The sequence below is a fragment of the Taeniopygia guttata genome, chromosome 8 (genome assembly GCF_048771995.1).
Source record: "Taeniopygia guttata chromosome 8, bTaeGut7.mat, whole genome shotgun sequence".
Classification (NCBI taxonomy): domain Eukaryota; kingdom Metazoa; phylum Chordata; class Aves; order Passeriformes; family Estrildidae; genus Taeniopygia; species Taeniopygia guttata.
This window is the reverse complement of record NC_133033.1, coordinates 29,431,980-29,451,279: the sequence shown is the minus strand read 5'-3', so window position 1 is coordinate 29,451,279 and position 19,300 is coordinate 29,431,980. Positions and strand designations below refer to the sequence as shown.

The window sequence follows — 19,300 nt, the reverse complement described above, 5'->3', positions numbered from 1 at the left end:
TGACCACACAGGTTTTTATATTTAATAGAAATTAAATTAGTAACTTAATATACATAATGTGACACTTTCCAGTCCAGTAGTTTCCAATTCCTGCTTTCAAGTCACAGTTACTGTACAAAAATAATAACGAAGAGCAACCAAAGAGTAACCACTGTCACTAACACACCGGACCCAGAAAGGCTAAATGTCTGTGAGCTACACATGCCAAAGGATACAGAGTGCTGCAGCCAGGGTGCTGCAGCCATGCAGGAGCAGCGGGGTGCTGCTGGCCGGGCTCACCGCGCTCCGTAGCCGTAGTAGAAGGGCTCGTCCGGCCGGTAGCCGTAGGCGGTCGCCGGGCGCCCGGGAACACCTGAGCTCTGCCCGAAGCCATCCACTCCAATGCTGCAGACAAAAGGAGAGAGAAACTGCAGAGCTCAGTATGGCATGGAAGGAACACCAGTGCTGGTGGCTCCAGCTCCTCTTGTTGATGCCTCTTTGGGCTTACCTAAAAACAGAGGGCAGACTAAATTAAGGGAATAAAAAGCTGTTATTATTTATTGAGGGGCCTTCAGGTACATTTAGGGCAGACAAATCCCCCACCCCAGGGGTTACACCCAAAATGGACCATGGCTCAAGAGTTTTCACACTTTTATAAGTTTGGTCCATTTCCATACTGGGGCTAAATCTTCCAATTACAGTTTCAGGTAATGAAGTCTTTACCCCAAGTTTGCTCCTCCCAAGTCACTTTTTTTTCCATCTCTCAGGGCCTGAGGCAGTGAGGTGCCCTTGATTGCCAGGCTTGGAAAGGAACTGTTGTGTCTGCCCAAAATGGGAAGCCAGTAGCTAGCACTGTATATGGAGTTTAGTGCTATACACTAAAGAGCTACAGGATTACAAATAGATGAAAAATACACAAACTAAAATCCTAAGGCATCACTACCACAGTACTACAGAGATGGTTTTGTGAGCAAACCCTGGCAGCTGTGTTCCCCTTCTGGACACCACTTCCCTGGTGGGAAAAGAAATGCTGTGAAGAACATGAGTGCAACTCCAACCAGGGAAAGGCTTTCAGGTCCAAGAGAAATCCCAAGGAGAGACCAAGGTCTTTTTTTCCCTCCTTTCACAGATTGACTTCCATGACTCAGTGTCTCCCTCTGTACATTACAGTTATGATGTCCCTCTGGCAAAGCCTGTTGTAACCCTGCCCTGCACAGCACATCTGAAGAGTCTCTTTCCCTGACTTTAGCCCATTTCTGAGGTGCATGGAGAACACCATCTAAAAGTGAGAATTATCTGGTAAAAGATAGTGCTTCTGGTGGGATACAAGGCTGGCAGCCAAATGGCAGAAGGAATTAATCTCATACTGAAAAGCTATGTACTAAGGAGACAGAACAGTTATTTTTTCATGTAAAACAGCATCTTTTACACCTAAAAAGTCCCACAAGAACGAGTTAGATACTAAAACAGAAGAACTGCATAGGGAAAAGTGGTACATATTTCATGCTCAACAATAACTCATGCAGGAGGTAGAGGAAAAATGAGCATTGCCTAAGACACTGGATTACTGCCTGTTCATAGCTATGTCACTTCTTAGCTTCCACTTCAGTAGGGGGACAAATGGAAAAGGATCTTGATTTATTGTCTGACTAAAGATGCATTGAAAGGAGCCGAACTTCCCCTCTGAAGACTGTCAAAACACAAAGAACCAAAGTGCTTTTGGAGTGGGGAAAAGCTGAACCTCATTACTGCCAATTATCCATATGGAACATGGGTTACGCAACAGTCAAGGCTGGGAAAGAACGACCCCTGCAGACGATGTACAATGGGTGGGCCCCAGGCCCTGGCTCTGCAAGAAGCTGGCACTGCTGAATTGGTTGGGCTGAAAGGGCTCAGCTGCATGGCAGGGGACCACGTCCATCTCTGTCCTCACAAAGACACTCTCCTTGGACTGTGTCTCAGTGAGGCCCTAGAAAGGGATCCCTAGTGCCTGGTTTCTCAGTAAACAAGTTCACTCATGGGATATCCTGATAGTCAGGTGAAGGTGGAAAGTCCGAGGCCGAGATTTGTCTTCTGTGATGGAAGAGCCAAGCTGCAGAGAAAAAAAAATTCACTGTTTTACTCTTGAGAAATGCTGTGAGCTGAAAGTGCTTTGCATTTCCACATCTGCCCATGTGTATCTGAATTGGCAACACCCATCTCCTGACTCCTGCACAGAGCCATCAGCCCGACCCTGCAGGCTGATCAGCCCTTCAGCGCAGCAGAGAGCAGCAGAGTGGCCCTGCTGTATCCTGCAGTGGTGCAAAGCTCTGGGAATGCATTCCTCTGGCCACCCGTTCCTTCCTGTATCCACTCCAAAGTCCTCTTAGCCTTTTCCGAGCCCATTAGAAATGAGCTGGTAACCTCTGAGGCACCTTCCCCAGATGCCTCCTTTGTACCTGGCAAACAACAGCTTTCTCATTAGCAGGCCTGAAGCTTTGAAAGACTCCTGAAAGAAGGGATTAAGAGAAATCCTGTTTGTGTTTATCTCTCATCTCCAGAAACCCCAAACCCAGCAGTCACCTTAGCCAGTCCCTGCCTCTCCTCTGTCAGTGATCTGCAGTGTGCAAAGGCACTGACAGACAGACCTCACCCAGGCTGCCCATATCAGGCCCAAAGCTCTTGAGTACAAGCCAACAAGGACAAGCATGAAGCTGACCAGTTTGTTTGGCAGTTCATAAAGCAAACCATTTAATAAACCTCTGTAAACCAATGCCAATTCCTTCAGGGTTCTTTCAGCACTGTCAGTGCCACAAGTTAGCAATGTACTAAAAGAAGGCATAGTGGGAATTGGGAGTGCAGGGTCTGGTTCTGTTGGCTTCTACAAATTCCCAGTGACACCAGATATGTTACACTGCAGAGAAGCAGGACCCTTTAAGGCTACCTTTAAACTCAGGAATTTCATTGCTTTCCTCCAAAGATCCTTAAAACATCTACAGCTGATTTATAATGAAGAGCTATTTTAACAGAAATTGTTTTTCTGGGCTTATCTTTCCATGATGCTTTCTGTGACTATAACAATGTTAGTAGTGGATAAGTTGTTTTTATACAAGTGTGGTAGAACAGGGCCTTTTTGCATTTCTGCAAACCACTGCAAAGATCATTCTGGAATGATGTTCAGCTGAGTGAGGAGGCTGTGGGTGCCCAGGGCTGCTGACTGCAAGTCAAACTTGCAGCAACCGTGCCCAGGCTCACAGCAGTGCCATCCTCAGGTTTTCTGTGGCAAAGAGGGACACAACAAAAACAGGAGCCTGTCCTGAACTCCTTTGTCCACCCCAAGCTGAACCACCACGGGCTTTTGGGGTGAGGTGTAATAACGCCCTGAGCCACGCGGTGGCAATGGGCCTCTATCCCTGCAGGCTGAGCTCTTCCAGCCACTTCCAGCTCGGTAATCCTCATTCAAAGAACTTCTAAATGTATTTAAACTGATAACAAGAGCAAGGAAAATATGGTTTCAATCACAATCTCAACAAATCAGTTTTTAAAATTTTTTTTTAAATGTGTAAGTAATTAGGTAAAGATCTCTAGAGTTTAAACTTTGAGGAGTATCAGTTATTCCAAATGGTTCAGATATATGTTAGTGTCCTGAAGAAAACTGGAAGAGATGGATCAGCTGATAACTTCTTTGGACAGTCAAAAAAAAAAAAAACCCCAAAAAACAAAAACCACAGAAAATCACATTAAAACACCTTGATCAAATCACTACTCTCTCCTATCTAAATATTTCCATATATTTCCCTGAAGTAAATGAAGTCTTGACCATGCTTGAAAAAAACTGGCTTCATTTTTGCACGTTAGTGCTCTTGAAGCGTAGCAGCTTTGCCTGTTGGATTGTTTGCACTGGCAGCCTGCAGCACGGAGCCTGAAGGGAAGGGTCCTGAGCCCAGGAGGTGACAGAGGGGTGGGACAGCCACAGAGCCAACACGCGCCTGGAGAGCGGAGCCTGGCTCGCTCCCGGGGCTGCCAGGCCGAGGGCACAACCCACCGAGGCGAGGATGGATTTAAAAACAACTCCTGATGAATCCTTGCCCCTTCTGCCAAGAACAGCAGAAGGGGAGAGCCAGCAGAGATGGCAGTTCTGCGGCTGTAAACACTTGTTGGATAACGACTGGCCTGAGATTGTGATCTGTGCCATATGTGCTCCCATTTTTACCAGCAATCAACCTCAAGACTTGCTCCTAGGAAAAATGTGTTGTTGGCTTGATTCTATAGCATCTACCAGGAAACTCAGTGCTCAGCAGAGCAAGCACCAATCCTGTCTTCCCATAAATTAGGGACACAGAATTATCCACTGGGGCAACAATACTCGTGCCTGAGTTGGTATTTTTTCTCCCAGCGCTCACTGCTGTGTAAGTGGGCAGCCAGAAGTGCATGCACCCCTGCAGCTGCAGAGTGGCTGTGGATGGCAGAGCAGCACAGCACCCTCAGACAGAAGGCTCAGGCTGCAGAGTCACTGCAGGCAGCTCCGTCTCACAGAGAACGCGTGCGCAGAGCTTGGCACAGCACAACTGTGCTCTTGTGCAAAGCCCAGCCCCACGCCTGGGGCTGATGGAGTTAAACAGTGAACAGCCCAGCTAATTACTATGTACTGCTAACCTCAGTTGCTGTTTCATTTTGAGACCCTTTAAAATATGAACTGTGTATTTTACCCCTATGCACTCTCTTAATGATTTGTTTTTTTTAGACTGAAATCACTTCCAGCCATCAGTTATACTTGAGGTCTCTACACATGCACTTCTCCAAGCACAAATATTTCTTTTTCCTATTGGTCTGCCAGCCCCTGTCAGAGCAAATTTCACTTTAAACTAAATGCTGTGATACTTAAAACCTCTTGGATTACTCAGGCTGCTAGTGTGATCTATGACCTTCCCCAAATGACAGCTGAACTTTCCAATTTGCTTGTACTGCTAGGGAACTGAGGAACACATGCCGAAGAGGAAAGTGTTCCTGATGTGCAGGAGTGAGGAGAGATTTCTGAACAGCCCTGCTTATTAATGCTTGCTCTGATTCGGAGCATCCAAATTAATATACCCATGTAGGATCTTAGGTGCCCTGACAAAATTCAAGATGTAAAGACCAGTTGTGTCCTGTCTCCCAACAGGAAATGGCAGCCAGCATCCTGCTACATCCACAAAACCCTTCTGAAGTAGATAGGCTTTGGACTAGATAGGCTTCATGGGATGTGTGGAAAGCTCAGCAGGCTCCCATAGGGACCATTCCATGGGGAACCCTCTGCTGCAGTTTCCCTCCAGGTGTCTGTGCTGCTCCCCAGGGCAAGGTATCAGGAGAGGCTGGGGAGCCTGGGCTGGGTAATTAACACCTGGGTAATTAACACCTGGGTGCAGAGTGACCGTGGCACTGCACACCCCCACCCTTTCCACACCAGTGCTCACACTGGGACCAGTGCTGCTGCCGACAGGGGCTCTCACACCACAGCCTAACGCCCAGGCACTAATTCCTCCAGCATAAGCAGGGCCTCAGAAAGGCAAGTCCAGCATCACTGGGGAGATTCTTGGCCAAAAGTAAATGCTTGAAATCCAACTGAAAGCCCCCCAGTAGCATCCATGGATCTTAGAGTGATCCCAGCCGGAAGCACTGCCTGGAAAACAGGTCTGAAGGAATATGGCACACATTGTACCAGACTGTCACTGCCTGTGCAAGTGACAGTGGCCCTGGAAAGGCCTTTGAGGGTGAAATACCACTTTAGGACCTCACACTTTAGGGCCAAAATTTCATTTGTTTCTGACCAAAATTAAGACACCCTGGAATCACTGCCCCCTGAAAATGAACAAGCTAAATACATAGAGTGCTTCCACCAGAGCCAAAATTTCATCTCCAATTCTTTTCATTCTAAACTTTTTCTAAAACCCTGTCAATCCTCCCTCCTTACTCTGCATCAACAAGCCCTCATGTCTCAGAGGCTCTCAGCTATTCAGTGAGGATACAAGATTTATAAGCTTATTAAAAATAAAATATATTTTCTTTTTTTTTTTTTAATCTATAGATTTTTAATTATGTAGATCAATCCTCTGACCTTAGTAAGACTGGCCAAACACTACTTGCAACTCCTAACTCATCAGCAACCCTACCAAGTCCCAATGAAGGACTAACATCTGAAGTTCTCCACATGCTCCACTGAGCTGCTAGGAGGGTTTACATGCAGGTGCAAACAGGCAGTCTCTGTTGACACATGTGACACCTCTGATCATACCTGCAGCTTTCCAAAACCCCTCTTGAGGATCAGAGAAAGGGGAACCAGAGGGGCTCTGAGCATCTTTCAGAAGCCTGGTATCAGTACAGTTCAAAGCAGTCCCACTGCTTGCTCTGTACCTTCTCCCTCTATACAGTAGCTATTAGTGTTTCTAAAAACCAGTCTTCATTCCCAAGCCATCCCCACCTCAGCCCAAGCAGGTGTGCAGAATTGTAGCTGCACATCACTGAAGTCCTACATTTTCTGTTCCATGAATCCACATGTGTGACAGTACAGTTCCCATCCTGTATTCCCTTATAAATTCTCATGCCATGAACCCCTGAATTCCACAATGCTGGACTGAGCTCCTACATGTAACAGACAAAACAAATCATGTTCAGATGAATACTGAAAGCGGTACTTTCCCCTCAGGAGATGCCAGAGCCATGGGAGTGGCATAGCAGTCTCTGATCTCAAGACAAGCACACCATTATAACCTGTACAGATGAGATGCAGCTCACTGATTAGAACACTTGCCAACACGACACACAGAAGTTTGCCAGCAGCAAGGGCTGTACTTTTTCTCTCATCTCGGTGTTTTTGTTTGTTCCTGAAGTGTTGATGAGAGCTGGTCTGAGACAAGGACTGCAGTGCAGGGCAGTATAGTCACAAAGGGGATGCTCAGCCCTGCCAGCCCAATTAGCAGGCTGGCTGGTGAATGCTGCAGCTCCCTCCCTCCCTCCCTCTCTCCTGAGGTTTCCTCTGCACAGAGACCAGGCATGGAAAGGTAGAAGGAGCTGGGGCATCCAGGCCCTGACCCACTGCACAGTCAGGGATCAAGGCACCCTGTGCATCCAGGCACAGCAGGTGGGAAATGGTTTTGAATCCCACAGAACACACACAGATCTCCAGCTTCTAAAGCTGTCTGCAGGTATGGGACATTTAGCTAATCCTTTGCAGGTACCAAGGAACCTTCACACGTGAACCAAGACTCAGAGCCTCTGAAGCCATGGACTCTGTGGCCTTTCTGCTGCTATTCCCTGGCAGCTGAGTACTGGATGGGACCCCATTCTCCCACTACCAGCCAGGGCAGGGTAAAGGGCATCACAAAGGGGCACAGGCCTGTTGCTTCTGTCCTTGCTTTAAGTCCAGGGATTGAGATGATGACCCCATTTCCTCCTACAAGCCAGTTACCTCAGTTGTATGGAGAAACTCCATACAACTGAGAAGCCTTAGGAAAAACAATGTTTCTTTATATAATGTCTTGTAACTATAGAATCTCCCACTACTGGTAATGACATTAAACTATAAACCACAGGTCTCCTAAATTCTGCCTCTCATGACCCCAAGTTTTTCTCTCCTATCTGTGAAGCTCTTTTTTCATGCTTTTTATTCCTCAAGCTCAAGTTGGAGGGGAGTTTTGGGGCAGTGTCTGTGACTGTGCCCACTGCATCAATCACCCAAGTCCATCACAACATTAGCATTAAACATTAATGCCCCTCAAATAGTAATATTGTACCTGCTCACAAGACAGAAAATATCCAAATGAACCTGTGCAATAATACTTTAGCTCCCTCATGCACCATAACACAGCTTTTATGGATATGATCATGTCTCTCCTTCCATGTGATCCAGCTTTCTTCAGTGTACTTAATGACTTAAAGTTTCCAATTGCTTCTGGACTTGTTGCCCAGTTGTATCTCAGCACAATACTGCTGTTTCTCCCATTTAATTACAAACAAATGGAAAGCTGACAATGGGGGAGAAATGAGCACTGTGTCTTCTGTGTCAGGCTCCAACTATGCACCAAGCAATAACCACGCCAAAATTCACTGGGGGAAGGCATCATTAAAAAAAAGTATTTCCCAACTGAATAGTAAGAAAGCACTGAACCAAAAACAAATGATCTTGCTTAGCCAAATTCAGTATAAGCCTTGCTTGAAAGCTGCAGCTCCTGCCATCCCTGCTCTGCAAACACAGCCTGGGATTTGGCCTCAGTTTCTTGCTCTGTCAGTTACCTGCTGTGTGATCCTGGACAAGTTGCTCTTTTTCTCCATGACCTCAGTTTCCCACTGGACTATTGGAAGGGAAAACACCCCAGACATTAAAGACAGCCAAATGACAAACTACAGTAATGAGAAGACTCAAATTAGACTGACATAGACAGAAAAGACTTTTGCTTATTCTGTAAAACCCTTTAGGAAAAAAAAAAAATTATTTCTGCTCTGCTAGAAAGGCAACCATCCCCAACAGAGCCAGGGGGCAAAACAGCAGCTCAAAGGCTGCAGTTGTGTCATGCAGCCACATTGTTCCTGTGAAGGGCATCAGGAGAGCTCCTGCAGCATTCCTGCAGTCAGGCTCATAGCTCTGCCACACAGACAAGGAGTTTCTCAGCCATTCTTAACAGGATTTCTTAAAAGGTCAGTGCACAGACAGAGCTGGAACGGAAATCAAGAGCTCTGGCTTTCCAGTCTAAGCCTGACAGAAACATCTCCTGTGCTCTTGGTTCAACAACTGTCCAAAGCTACTGATTAGATACATCCATTTCTTAAGAATTAATTAAGAGCTAAAACAAATAAAAAAGCCCCAAGGAACAGGCAATAAAAAGCAAGATGTCCTTTCCTCCCCGTCTCTGCTTGTGCAGTCCAAAGTGTATGTGTCAACTCCATAAACTGAAGAGTACACTGCCTTAATCTGAACTAGGGATAGGCCTGGCTTGGGAAGCTTTCACACCTCTCTTTCAATTGTCTCCAGCAAGCTCAGTGTTAGGCTGGGTACAGAAAGCAAAAGAAGATGCTGAAGTGACTGGTGTCACTGACCAAATCAGGATCTGCTCCAGCTTCCATGAGCCTTCCCATTCCACACAGGAAGTGTTCCTTGCTTCCTGTGCTAGAGCAGGTCACTGCAAATGTACTTGGAGACAAGGGGCTTCTTTGGTGGAGAATTTTCCCTTTAAATGTTTATACAAACTCCTCAAGCCCAAGCACAGGCACTCACTTCTGTCCTTCAACACAAAAAAGGACAAAAGTTCCCTCCAGGCACGAAAGCCTGGAGAAGCCAAGGCCACAGGGCGCTGGTGACACCGTGCTGTCTGCAGGGCAGCCTGGTGGGGATGAGAATCCAGATGCTGGAGGGAAGGAGGGAGGCAGAGTCAAGAAATCTGTTCTGCTCTGACTTCCAGCTGCAGCCAATAAAAGCTTTCAAAGCCTTTTCTGAAAGTTAACATTGCTAGGAGATTTGCAGCGCTCACTCGAGCACACACAGCAAATGCAGTTGCAGTGTTACTACTGATGAAGAAACTTGAAATATTCTTTTACCACCACAGACGATTGTCCTGATTACAAACACTTTCATGTATCAGCACAGGGCCCTAGTAAAATCTTGTCGAGATCTATCCTAAATCAGCAATGATTTTAGTGAGAATCAAGAAAAAAATAAATCTCAATGTCTCTTACTGTTTTTTTTTCCTTAGGAATAACACTGGAAACAAGGTAGATACAAATACAGACAAGGAATGTGTTCTTGGAGATCTGTATCTTAGAGTAGCATTATTATATAAAAAACTCAAATGAAAAATCAAATGTTTCCAGATTGATCAGGAAGTACTGGGAAAAATAAAATTTAAAAAGCTCAAAATCCCAAATGCAAATACACTCTGTAAGCCAATTTATTATTTTTTTTAAATACCAGAGTTAAAAAACCAGGGGAAAAGAATGGGTCAGTCTTTGGAGTTGGACGTTTGAGGCTGATAAACACAGAATCAGAATAAAATTTTAGAATCAAAACAATTTTAAGTATTTGGCAAAGAAATTAATTTGACATATTAATCTTTATGCTAGAAACTTGCTCAGAGCACATGTTCAGTTCAGATAATAACCACAAGAAATATCCCACTGATATATGGGCCTTTTTAAAACTCCTCATTTTAAATTTAATTTTGAATCCTGTGAGCATGCTTAAACCCAGCACACAAAACACCCCTCACTTTATTACAGTTTTAAATCTTTCTTCCAGATCTGGCCTTGCAACCACTTGTCTTGATAAAATAGGTCACTTGAAAAAGGAAAGCTCAATAAAATGACTTACAAAACCAACAAGATTAAACTGATTGTGCTGTTTTTGTACAGTGCAGCCGAATTCTGCAAATATGCTGCTGGCTGTGGTTTGGCATTTAACAGCATGTGATCAGTGAGAAGGAGGAAATTTTATTCTCATTAACTGTTGCAGATTTACTGCAGTGAAAAAGGGCTATGTAACCTGAGAAGTGACAGAATGGAAAGATCAAAGCAGCAGTCTGGAAACGAAATAAACCTTCTGGCTACTTCCTGCAAGGAAAATTCACTCTGGCAATGTAAAACAGAGTCCAGTTAAAAACTACTCTCAGTTTTATGAGCTGTCACAGCAGCTTGAGTGGTTTGGACCAGTCAAGTTTAGAACATTATATTTCCTTGTTTTTGTCTCAGATACTTCTGTAAGCAGTTTTATAGTTTCTTTTTATTTTTTTTTTTAATTTTTAAAGAGAAAAATAAAATCTTTTCTTTTGGTTGAAATCGAGAAGGTCACAGCTAAACTCATTAAAAACAAGCAGGTCTTCATTTGCACATTCCATTCCCCTTTACTACATTTGAATATTTTACTTTGAGATTTATAAGCAATGTACATTTGCTTTAATAACTCTTCCGCATTCTGTTCACTTATTGTTTAATATAAGTGCAAATCAGTTTACAGAGCCCAGATGGCTTGTAACCAGGGAGCCAGTCTATTCCTAGTAGCACATCTGGAGGGACTGCGCAGCAGACAGAACGTGGGAATTAATTAATGTTACATTTCAGAAGAGACAGGCCCAGGGTTAGGGGATTTTTTGGTAAGGCATTCCAAAGGACTTGAGCTCACTGCTACAGCATTTGGGTATTCTTTTAAAATTCTTAATAGCCACCTAAACCATGATGGTTAAACGAGGCCAACTGCAGGTGGAATATAATAAAATAAAAAGCAACTAAAAATGTAAAAAAAAAAAGTGACTGCAAGTAAAAGAGGCCCAAGTATCCTGTATTCCAAAAGAGCTGAAGTGCATTAAAACCTCAATACTTATTCTCTTCCCAAACAGCATCTGCAACTTGCTGAAAAAAATATGCTATTTTAACTGTGTTAAAATATTCCCCAGCAAGCTATTTCATCTCTCCCATACTGCTGCAATTGTTGGGAGCAATTAAACCTCTCTTACAGTAAATGAAACAAGGGCAACCTGATCCTTCCCAGCTCCAGACCACACACCTTGGCGAGGTGGTGTGGTCTGGTCACTGTGGGAGCAAGCAGGAGGAACTGCCCTGCTCCTGCTCCAGCTCTGGCACCTGACTCTGCAGGAGGAACTGCCCTTCTCCTGCTCCTGCTCCAGCACCTGACTCTGCAGGAGGAACTGCCCTGCTCCAGCTCTGGCACCTGACTCTGCAGGAGGAACTGCCCTGCTCCTGCTCCAGCTCTGGCACCTGACTCTGCAGGAGGAACTGCCCTTCTCCTGCTCCAGCTCTGGCACCTGACTCTGCAGGAGGAACTGCCCTGCTCCTGCTCCAGCTCTGGCACCTGACTCTGCAGGAGGAACTGCCCTTCTCCTGCTCCAGCTCTGGCACCTGACTCTGCAGGAGGAACTGCCCTGCTCCCCCACCTATGCTTTCCTGCCCACCTTGGCTATCAGCTCTCAAGGACTATGGGCATTGGCTGTGTGTGGGGCATACATGGAGAGCTGCTTGGGAGCTTCTCCTCATGCTAAGAACATAGGGAAAACAAATAAACATGCAACAACATTAAAAAGTTGTTGTACATCAAATATTGGATGTGAATAATATTGTCTTTTAATGGATATTCCTCAATTACAGCACTAATCTTTCAGTGGTGCAAAAGTTCTCCAAACTCTGGAGAAAATCTCATTGATGAATATGGGCCACAAGGCAAAATCTTCATCCTCTGGAATAATCAGACCCCTGTCTTCAAAAAGGCTCCAGTAACTGTCCACAGTGGAACAGGAGAATTTGGTCAGACACTCATTAGTGACACCTAAACTGGTTTATATGATCAGGCTATAGCACCACTATAAACAAGGCTTTGAGCAGACAGTATGAAAAAATTAAGTGACAGCTAACAGGAATTTGATCACCACCTAAAACAAAAACAAAAACCAAAACCACACCAAACACCAAAACCAAACAAAAACAAACAAAACCCAAAAAAACCAAACCACCAAAACAAACAAACAAAACCCCAACCAAACCCAGAAAGAGAGAGAGCTCTAGTTTAGTACTGATGCAGAAACAAATGACTGTAAGACACAAAGAAATTCAAGCTCTCATTCAAAAGCTTATAGCCATGAAGTCTTCCTGTTCAGGAAGCACCCCTGCCACACTTCAGTACTGAAGGAGAATAATGTCACAGTGAATTTTGGGTCATTTCAGGCCATGATCCAGGCAGCACCTGAAGCAGTCAAGTGAAGTCTTTCACTAAGCTTGTCCCAGACTGTGACCAAAACGCTCCAAAAGGCAGCCGTTCCCACTTCCTTCTCACATTCTTTTAGATGCAAAATCTCAGTTCCAGGGGAATGTAGCATCCGTGCAGGCACTGAGGAACAAAACCCCCTGCCAGCTCCCCAGGAACAGTCAGTGCCTTTAACTTCTATAAAGCTAAACATGCAGGCACAGTTAGGACAACAGAATATGATAAAAAAGGTGACTCTGCTGCCACTAACAAGATTTTTGTGGGATTAAAAAAAATAAATACATCAACTAACCAAAATAAACTCCCTTATTTGTGTCCAGGAACTTCATTGGTTCTGGGCTTTTCTTTAAGGCCTTTTCAAATTCGTTTCAGTGGGATTTACAATTTGCTAATACTGATGTGTGATAAACTAATAAAACCTGCCTGCAAGGTAATAGGCCCAATTTACTAATAAAACCTAATTTAATTCTCCTGGGAAATGCAAATTAAATAGTGTCCAAATGGCAGAAGCTGAGTACAACTCTGCTGAACATATTGCAACGGCAACTAAGTTGGGTTTTGTTTTTAAAATAAGATTTAATTATGGAAAAGAAGTAGTACTGCACAGATCTTTAAGAAATATCATTATGGTAAAATGGTTCAAAGTAGGATAATCTTAAATTAGTAATTTAAAGTCTTTCAGGTTTACTTCTAATTAAAAAGATTTTATACTCACTATATGTCCACCTCTATGACAGGTAAGTATTGCTGCCTGTGTTCAAATGAGGAGGAAAGGGATATGGGCACTCTCAGCACAGACCCTGCATGAGAACATTTTTTGTCTAAAGGAGCATGAAACAGTTTGTTCTGCCACTGATCCCTGCTTGTTTTTCACCCTCAGAGACAGCCTGCAGGCTGAGATGATTCTCACCTCCTGAAAGGCTGGGAAGGGAATGTTCCAACTTCTAAATAAACTGTGCTGAACTTTACTGAAAATAAAGGATGGCTGAGACACACTCCCTGGCAGGGTCACCAAGATCACCAATCCCTTCAGTCCTTTGCTTAGCAAATCTAACTGAAGATGAGAATCTATATGGAATATAGCTCGAAATGCCAAAGTAGGATGTAAGTTACAGGTACAACCATTTAAAAGCATTTGATAATCATTCACAAAGTGCGCATTTGCCAGCACCTGCTGCAGTTCCTGCAGCTAACCCAGATGGGAGATGTTCAGCTGGGACTCGTGACTGGGAATTCTTGCCACAGTGCAGCCATCAAAGGCAGTGAAAGGCTACAGCTCTGGGTTGTTCCACCATGAAAAGTCCTCCCTGATTCTCATCAGAATTTCCAAGTGCAAAAAGGCCATATGCGGGGAAAGCTGGGCTCCACAACGGTTTGGATGAATGGAGACAAAAGATCTCTGAATGCTGCTCTTAGAATATCAGGTTTATTATGGATGGTGAAAGATTTGCTTGGAGCTGCCAGATGCAGCACGTGGCAAGGCCTGAGGGAATGGGGGAGAGGAGAGACAAGGGGTAGAGAGGATGCCCCAGGAGAGGGGGGAAGTTCCAAGAGGGTGGGGGTTCCAAGAGAGCATCTGGCCCCTCAGAGACCCCTTATCAGGGGGCTTCAAGGTGGGCTGGAACAAGACTTGGGCCAATGGGGTTACAGACACTTGATGTTTCAGGGGAGGGTTACAGGTGTGGGGTGAACCATACATTGGGGGTGAGATCGAACAGTCCATTTGACTTTTGGACCTATCTGTAGGTAAGGGCATTGTCCAACCAGCAGGGGGGATTGTTTTCATCCTGGCTGTAAATCTTTTGCCAGACAATTATATTTATTCATCCTCCCCAACAGCCACAGATAGGAGCATTTTTGCCATTCAGCGTGGACTTGCAGCACATGCAGACGCCACACGTGCTTAGCTCAGCCACAGATAAGCCAAGTCCCACTGGGAGTGCTGGAGCACCAGGACCTGTGGTCAGGTCCTGTTTCCATCAAGCCCAGACACAAGAGCCTGGCTGTGCACCCTGGAATTTGCCAAGAGCAGCCACAGCTTCCCTGGGGCCAGCACAGAGCAGCCTGCAAGGGCCTGGCTCCAGGCACTGAGCTCACAGAACATCCCCATGACCTGCCATGGCAAAAACAAGACATGCAGGCACAGCTTTAGGCTGTAAATCCAGGCAAGAGGAAAGATGTTCCACCAAGGACAGAGACATGCAGTCACCCCATAAAACTGGTTGTGCTTGACATGCCAAACCTCACTGCTTCCTGGGAAGAAGCCTCAGTCAGATCTCTGTTGGGAAGAGCTGGGAGTGCACATGCTGGGAACAGCACACAGAGAAAGGCCTTGTCTCAGAGAAAATGAGGATTGAGCAATGGCAGCTCTGCTGCATTTTATAACAAGGTTAAAGGATCCTGAACTGGAGAAAAATTTCCTCAGGGAAAAAAGAGTTCTGGCCAGCTCTAGCATTCCTAACTATTAATCTTTTCAAAGCTACAGACTGAGAAGATTTGAGAACTCTGTTGAGGATATTAACCAAAAATTGGCTTTTGCACTGAGTTTGTATTATTACCTAGTTGTAGCTGGGAAAGGTTAAGAAGTAGCCTCTTCCCCAGGGGGCAGAAAAAATTCTGTGGTTATCTCTATTATAAGGTATTTAGCCATCACTATTATGTTTGTGTCTTAAGAAAGTAATTAGTCTCCAGAAGGTGATTAAAATTTGATGAATGACCGTAGGTTCTGGAAGATGTCTTTCAGCTGGTCTTTATCCCCTGCAGCTCAGACACTAAGCTGTCATCACATCAGCCAAAGGTGAGGGATTTTTGTTTGCCACAATCATAAAACTTTCACTCAATATTAAGCCTTATCAGAACCAGAAACCTTGAATTCAGATTTTAATAACAGATGAAAATTTCAAATCTATGCCTAATGTCCATCTGCTTCTGAAAGACAGTAAGATGATTCAAAGCTGGTAATCTAATCACAAAAGTCTTTTCCCAGCCAATGAAAAAAACCTGGATAGAAGCTGTCAAAACAACCTCCTCAGCCACATCTTTTCGGCTGAATGGGAAACATACCTTACAATCTGTCTGCATTATGCTCCAAACCTTTGAGGAAAACAAGAGATGCTGTTTATGGACTTTATCACTGCTCCTGTGGATGTAACATTCTGAAATAATTCTATTTATAGGCCTCATAGGTAACAGTACAACTGCACTAAAAATATAGTTCAGGGATAAGAGCTGTAAACAGAAGCTGCAAAACACACAAGCTAGATCCCCAGAAACAAAGCATTTCCCAAGGTGGCACTATCAGAAAAACAGCAGCTACCCTGGTCTTCACTTTTGTGCTGCTTCTGCTTCATGATGACAAGTAACAGAAATAACAATTACCAGGATGTGGACATGTCCAGAACAGCAAGCATGCAAGCAAATCTACAAACTGAATTCAAGCTAGATACTTTTACAATTCCTTTCAAAGTTGCTCTTTACTTCACGATGCATGATCATGTGAGGTGGCATTCTCAACTCCTGAGAGTAACAGTACTCCACGTTTCAAAGGAAAAGTCCAAGACACCCCATGAAGGGAAAGCAGTGTCTTTGAAAAAAAGCCTCTAAGACACTCCACCCAACTCCCCAGATCAACAGACGTTTTTACTGCCAATGCTGTCACTTCATGTTTCCTTGTTGAAAATGACAGGGGAGAACAGCCCCAATGTGCTAACCCAGTGTGTGCAGACGCCTATCCATAATTCAACTATTTTTAATTCCTGTTCTGCTTAACTTCAAAAAAGCATCTCCCTACCCTCCTAGGACTGCAGCAGCTCTAGATGTGTAGGTCCAGTGTCTCCTGGGACAGGGACTCCATAAGAGATGCTGGTGGTATCCCTGCTGCATTACAGGACAGTCAACCACTTCAGCAACTGCAGCTTCAAATACATTTGCTGCTCCAATTGCCCTGAATTTTCCCAAATGAAACAGAGTGGAATTGCAATGGCAGAGGGTGCCCTGGATCTCTGTTAGAACAGCATCCCCCAGCCAGGGAAGTTCACAATGTAACTGGAGTAACAATACCACACATGGCAGGTGGCGAGGGCTGAGTCATCAAACATACAGGGAAAATCTGCAAGACAGTTTGAGTTTCACTGTGGTCCTTTGACAGCCACTCCTCACAGACACAGTTCTTTGGCTCCAAAAATTAGGATGGTGATCAGAACACACTTAAGCCTTGGTAATGCACTGAGGGCACCAACACCAGTTCAACACAAACTCAGTTTCTCAGTGATGTGCAGCCACGAAAAACATGGGACTTTCTGGCTGCCTTTTCAGCCCTCCTGGAGGCAAGGCAAAGTCCTGATCCACTCTGAGCACATTGCAAGATCGGGAAATAGCCTCAGAGAAATTAAAGAGGTAACATATCCTCATTCTTTCTCATAGGAATGCAGAAAGGAGAATAAAGGATTAAATTATTCAAGGCTGAGGAGCAAGAAGTCTGCTCACCGTTGTTACCTACCTCAGAATTCACAGGGTGGTCTTAAATGGCAAAGAGACTCTCCCTTAAATGACAAAGAGACTTCAGAACTTAGCCCATTGCCTAGCAAAAACTGTTTCTATTACAGAATTGAAAAGCCTAATATAAAAGGCAAAGACCAGAAGACACGGGCATAGCAAATAAATGTATAATAAATAAAAAAGTATAACAAATGAAAAGACCAAAACCAAGCATCTACTCATAATTAGCAATCTCTCTCTGAACTTCCAAAACATGTTACTATTAACTGACTTGTTAATTGTCTATGAAAACCACAACTCAGCTTTCTTGCTAAAAAAGTTTCTAAAACATATTCAAATATTATTAATAGAAAAATGAACCATTTTTTATAACAAAAATCTTGATTTATTAAAAGCTGGAACTGGTTAAAAATAAATCCTTGACATAAGGTTCTTGTTAGCTTTAAACTGTAAGCATAAAAATACCCCAGAATTATGTTTTGGTATGGCTGAAATGTACACTATATAACACATAAAAAGCGCCTTGACTTGCTGCTATTATTTTTAATTAGGCTCTGTAGCACGTATGGTTTTACCTTCCAACACCAGTTCAAATTGGGAGAAGGGAGCTCCAGACTCATGGGACTGGCAATTCCATGGCTCATGCCTTGGAGCACTAATGCATTTGACATTAGGTCTGAGCATCAGGAAATCCTGGCTGCTGGCGCCAAGCAGTTCCAACCCATAATGACCCACATGTGAGAAGCTGGATTCGCCACTCAGCTGCCAGTATCTATTCTATCAAACAATTCACTCCTGCTCTGCTACAAATAAGACAGAACATTTGCAGCACACCACACTGTTTCCAATTAGACTGTGTGTCTGGACTGCAGATAAGTCCGTGGAGCAATCATATTGAAAGAAATCTTCCTAGAAAACAGAATTCTACTCAGAAATCCCAGTATTTCCAGAGCCCATCATCAATGGGCCAACCTGCACTTCTTCTGTTTTCATTCTTGAGGTGAGCCTTCAGAACGCCTTAAAACATGCAAGAAAATTCTACAAATACTTAACTAGGTATAGACCAGATGTATTTTGCTACTCATGTTACCTGGAATACAATCAGATTAAAAAGCAGGTTACTACTGGAGCTCCCTGATGAGGGACTGCAAATTGAGGATGACTGATGTGCCTTCACTTTTAACCAAGGACACTGAAGATGGTTTTGTTTCCCAGCTGAAAACTCTCTGTTTTCTGAGTCTCTTGACTGGGGCTTTCTCTAAGTTAACTGAGTAAATTTCTCTAGGTTTACTGGAAACAAAGAAGTCTGCAAGCTCTACCCTACACACTTTTCCCCACACCTCCAGGTGGGCTTGAAACTGTTGGGAGCACCCTCCAATGTCCTGGTGAACAGAGAAATCCATCACCTCGTGGGTTGTGTCTGTTGTGAAGCTAAAAATGGTGAGTCACCCACTGAGACCCCAAGAGCAGCACAGAGCTCACACTTACCTCAGTTTCTCTCCCACCTGCAAGCTCTGCAACAAAGGTTGAACATTTGGAAATGATCAGCACGGGCACCAGCATCCCCTTCCCAAACACAGACTCACGCTACTCTGACCTTCATGCTTACTGGGTAAAAATATTTACTTTTTTCTAGAAGATTCATCTCAAATCCTGCTTTTTTCTTTTTCCCTGAGCATGTTAGTTATTTTAATTTGTCCATAAAAATGTTACCATCACTCCAACACTTACTCATTGTTCAGCTTCCTGGTGCATTACAGGTAGAATAAACCAACAAAATTAACCTGTCAACCATCCTTGATAAATTACAAGAAGCCAAAGTAAGGGAGGATAATCTTTTTTGCTTCAGCTGTAAGTACTGTGAGTGACTTACATTTTACAAATGGTGACTAAAGTGTTTAGTGGTGAAAAGAACATTCTTCCTTTGCAAAGAAACAGCTCCAGCCTCAGGGCTGGGCATATCCAGATAGCTGGATCCTGTTGAAGTGAATACTGTACCTTGACTATCAAATGTTTGAACTATTTCCTGCTCACGAGTGCACAGAATTCATGCTTTATAAAAGGCACTTCCTAAACACTACAGCATCAGGATTTATGAAGATTCCATTC

The 19,300-nt window shown here is 44.1% G+C and overlaps 1 protein-coding gene across 4 annotated transcripts in view; it reads right to left on the bottom strand.

The window, feature by feature from the left end:
* Nucleotides 1-19,300, bottom strand: part of KIFAP3 (kinesin associated protein 3) — a 67,103-nt gene continuing 47,803 nt past the window's right edge. For 3 of the 4 annotated variants that reach the window (XM_030279680.4, XM_030279681.4, XM_072932920.1), the window contains one exon: nt 1-384. In XM_030279680.4, coding sequence (XP_030135540.1) covers nt 276-384 — 109 coding nt within the window. In that variant the 3' untranslated portion in view covers nt 1-275. Of the gene's footprint in view, nt 385-18,679; nt 18,706-19,300 lie in introns of all 4 variants that reach the window. The other variant, XM_030279682.4, reaches the window with a different exon arrangement.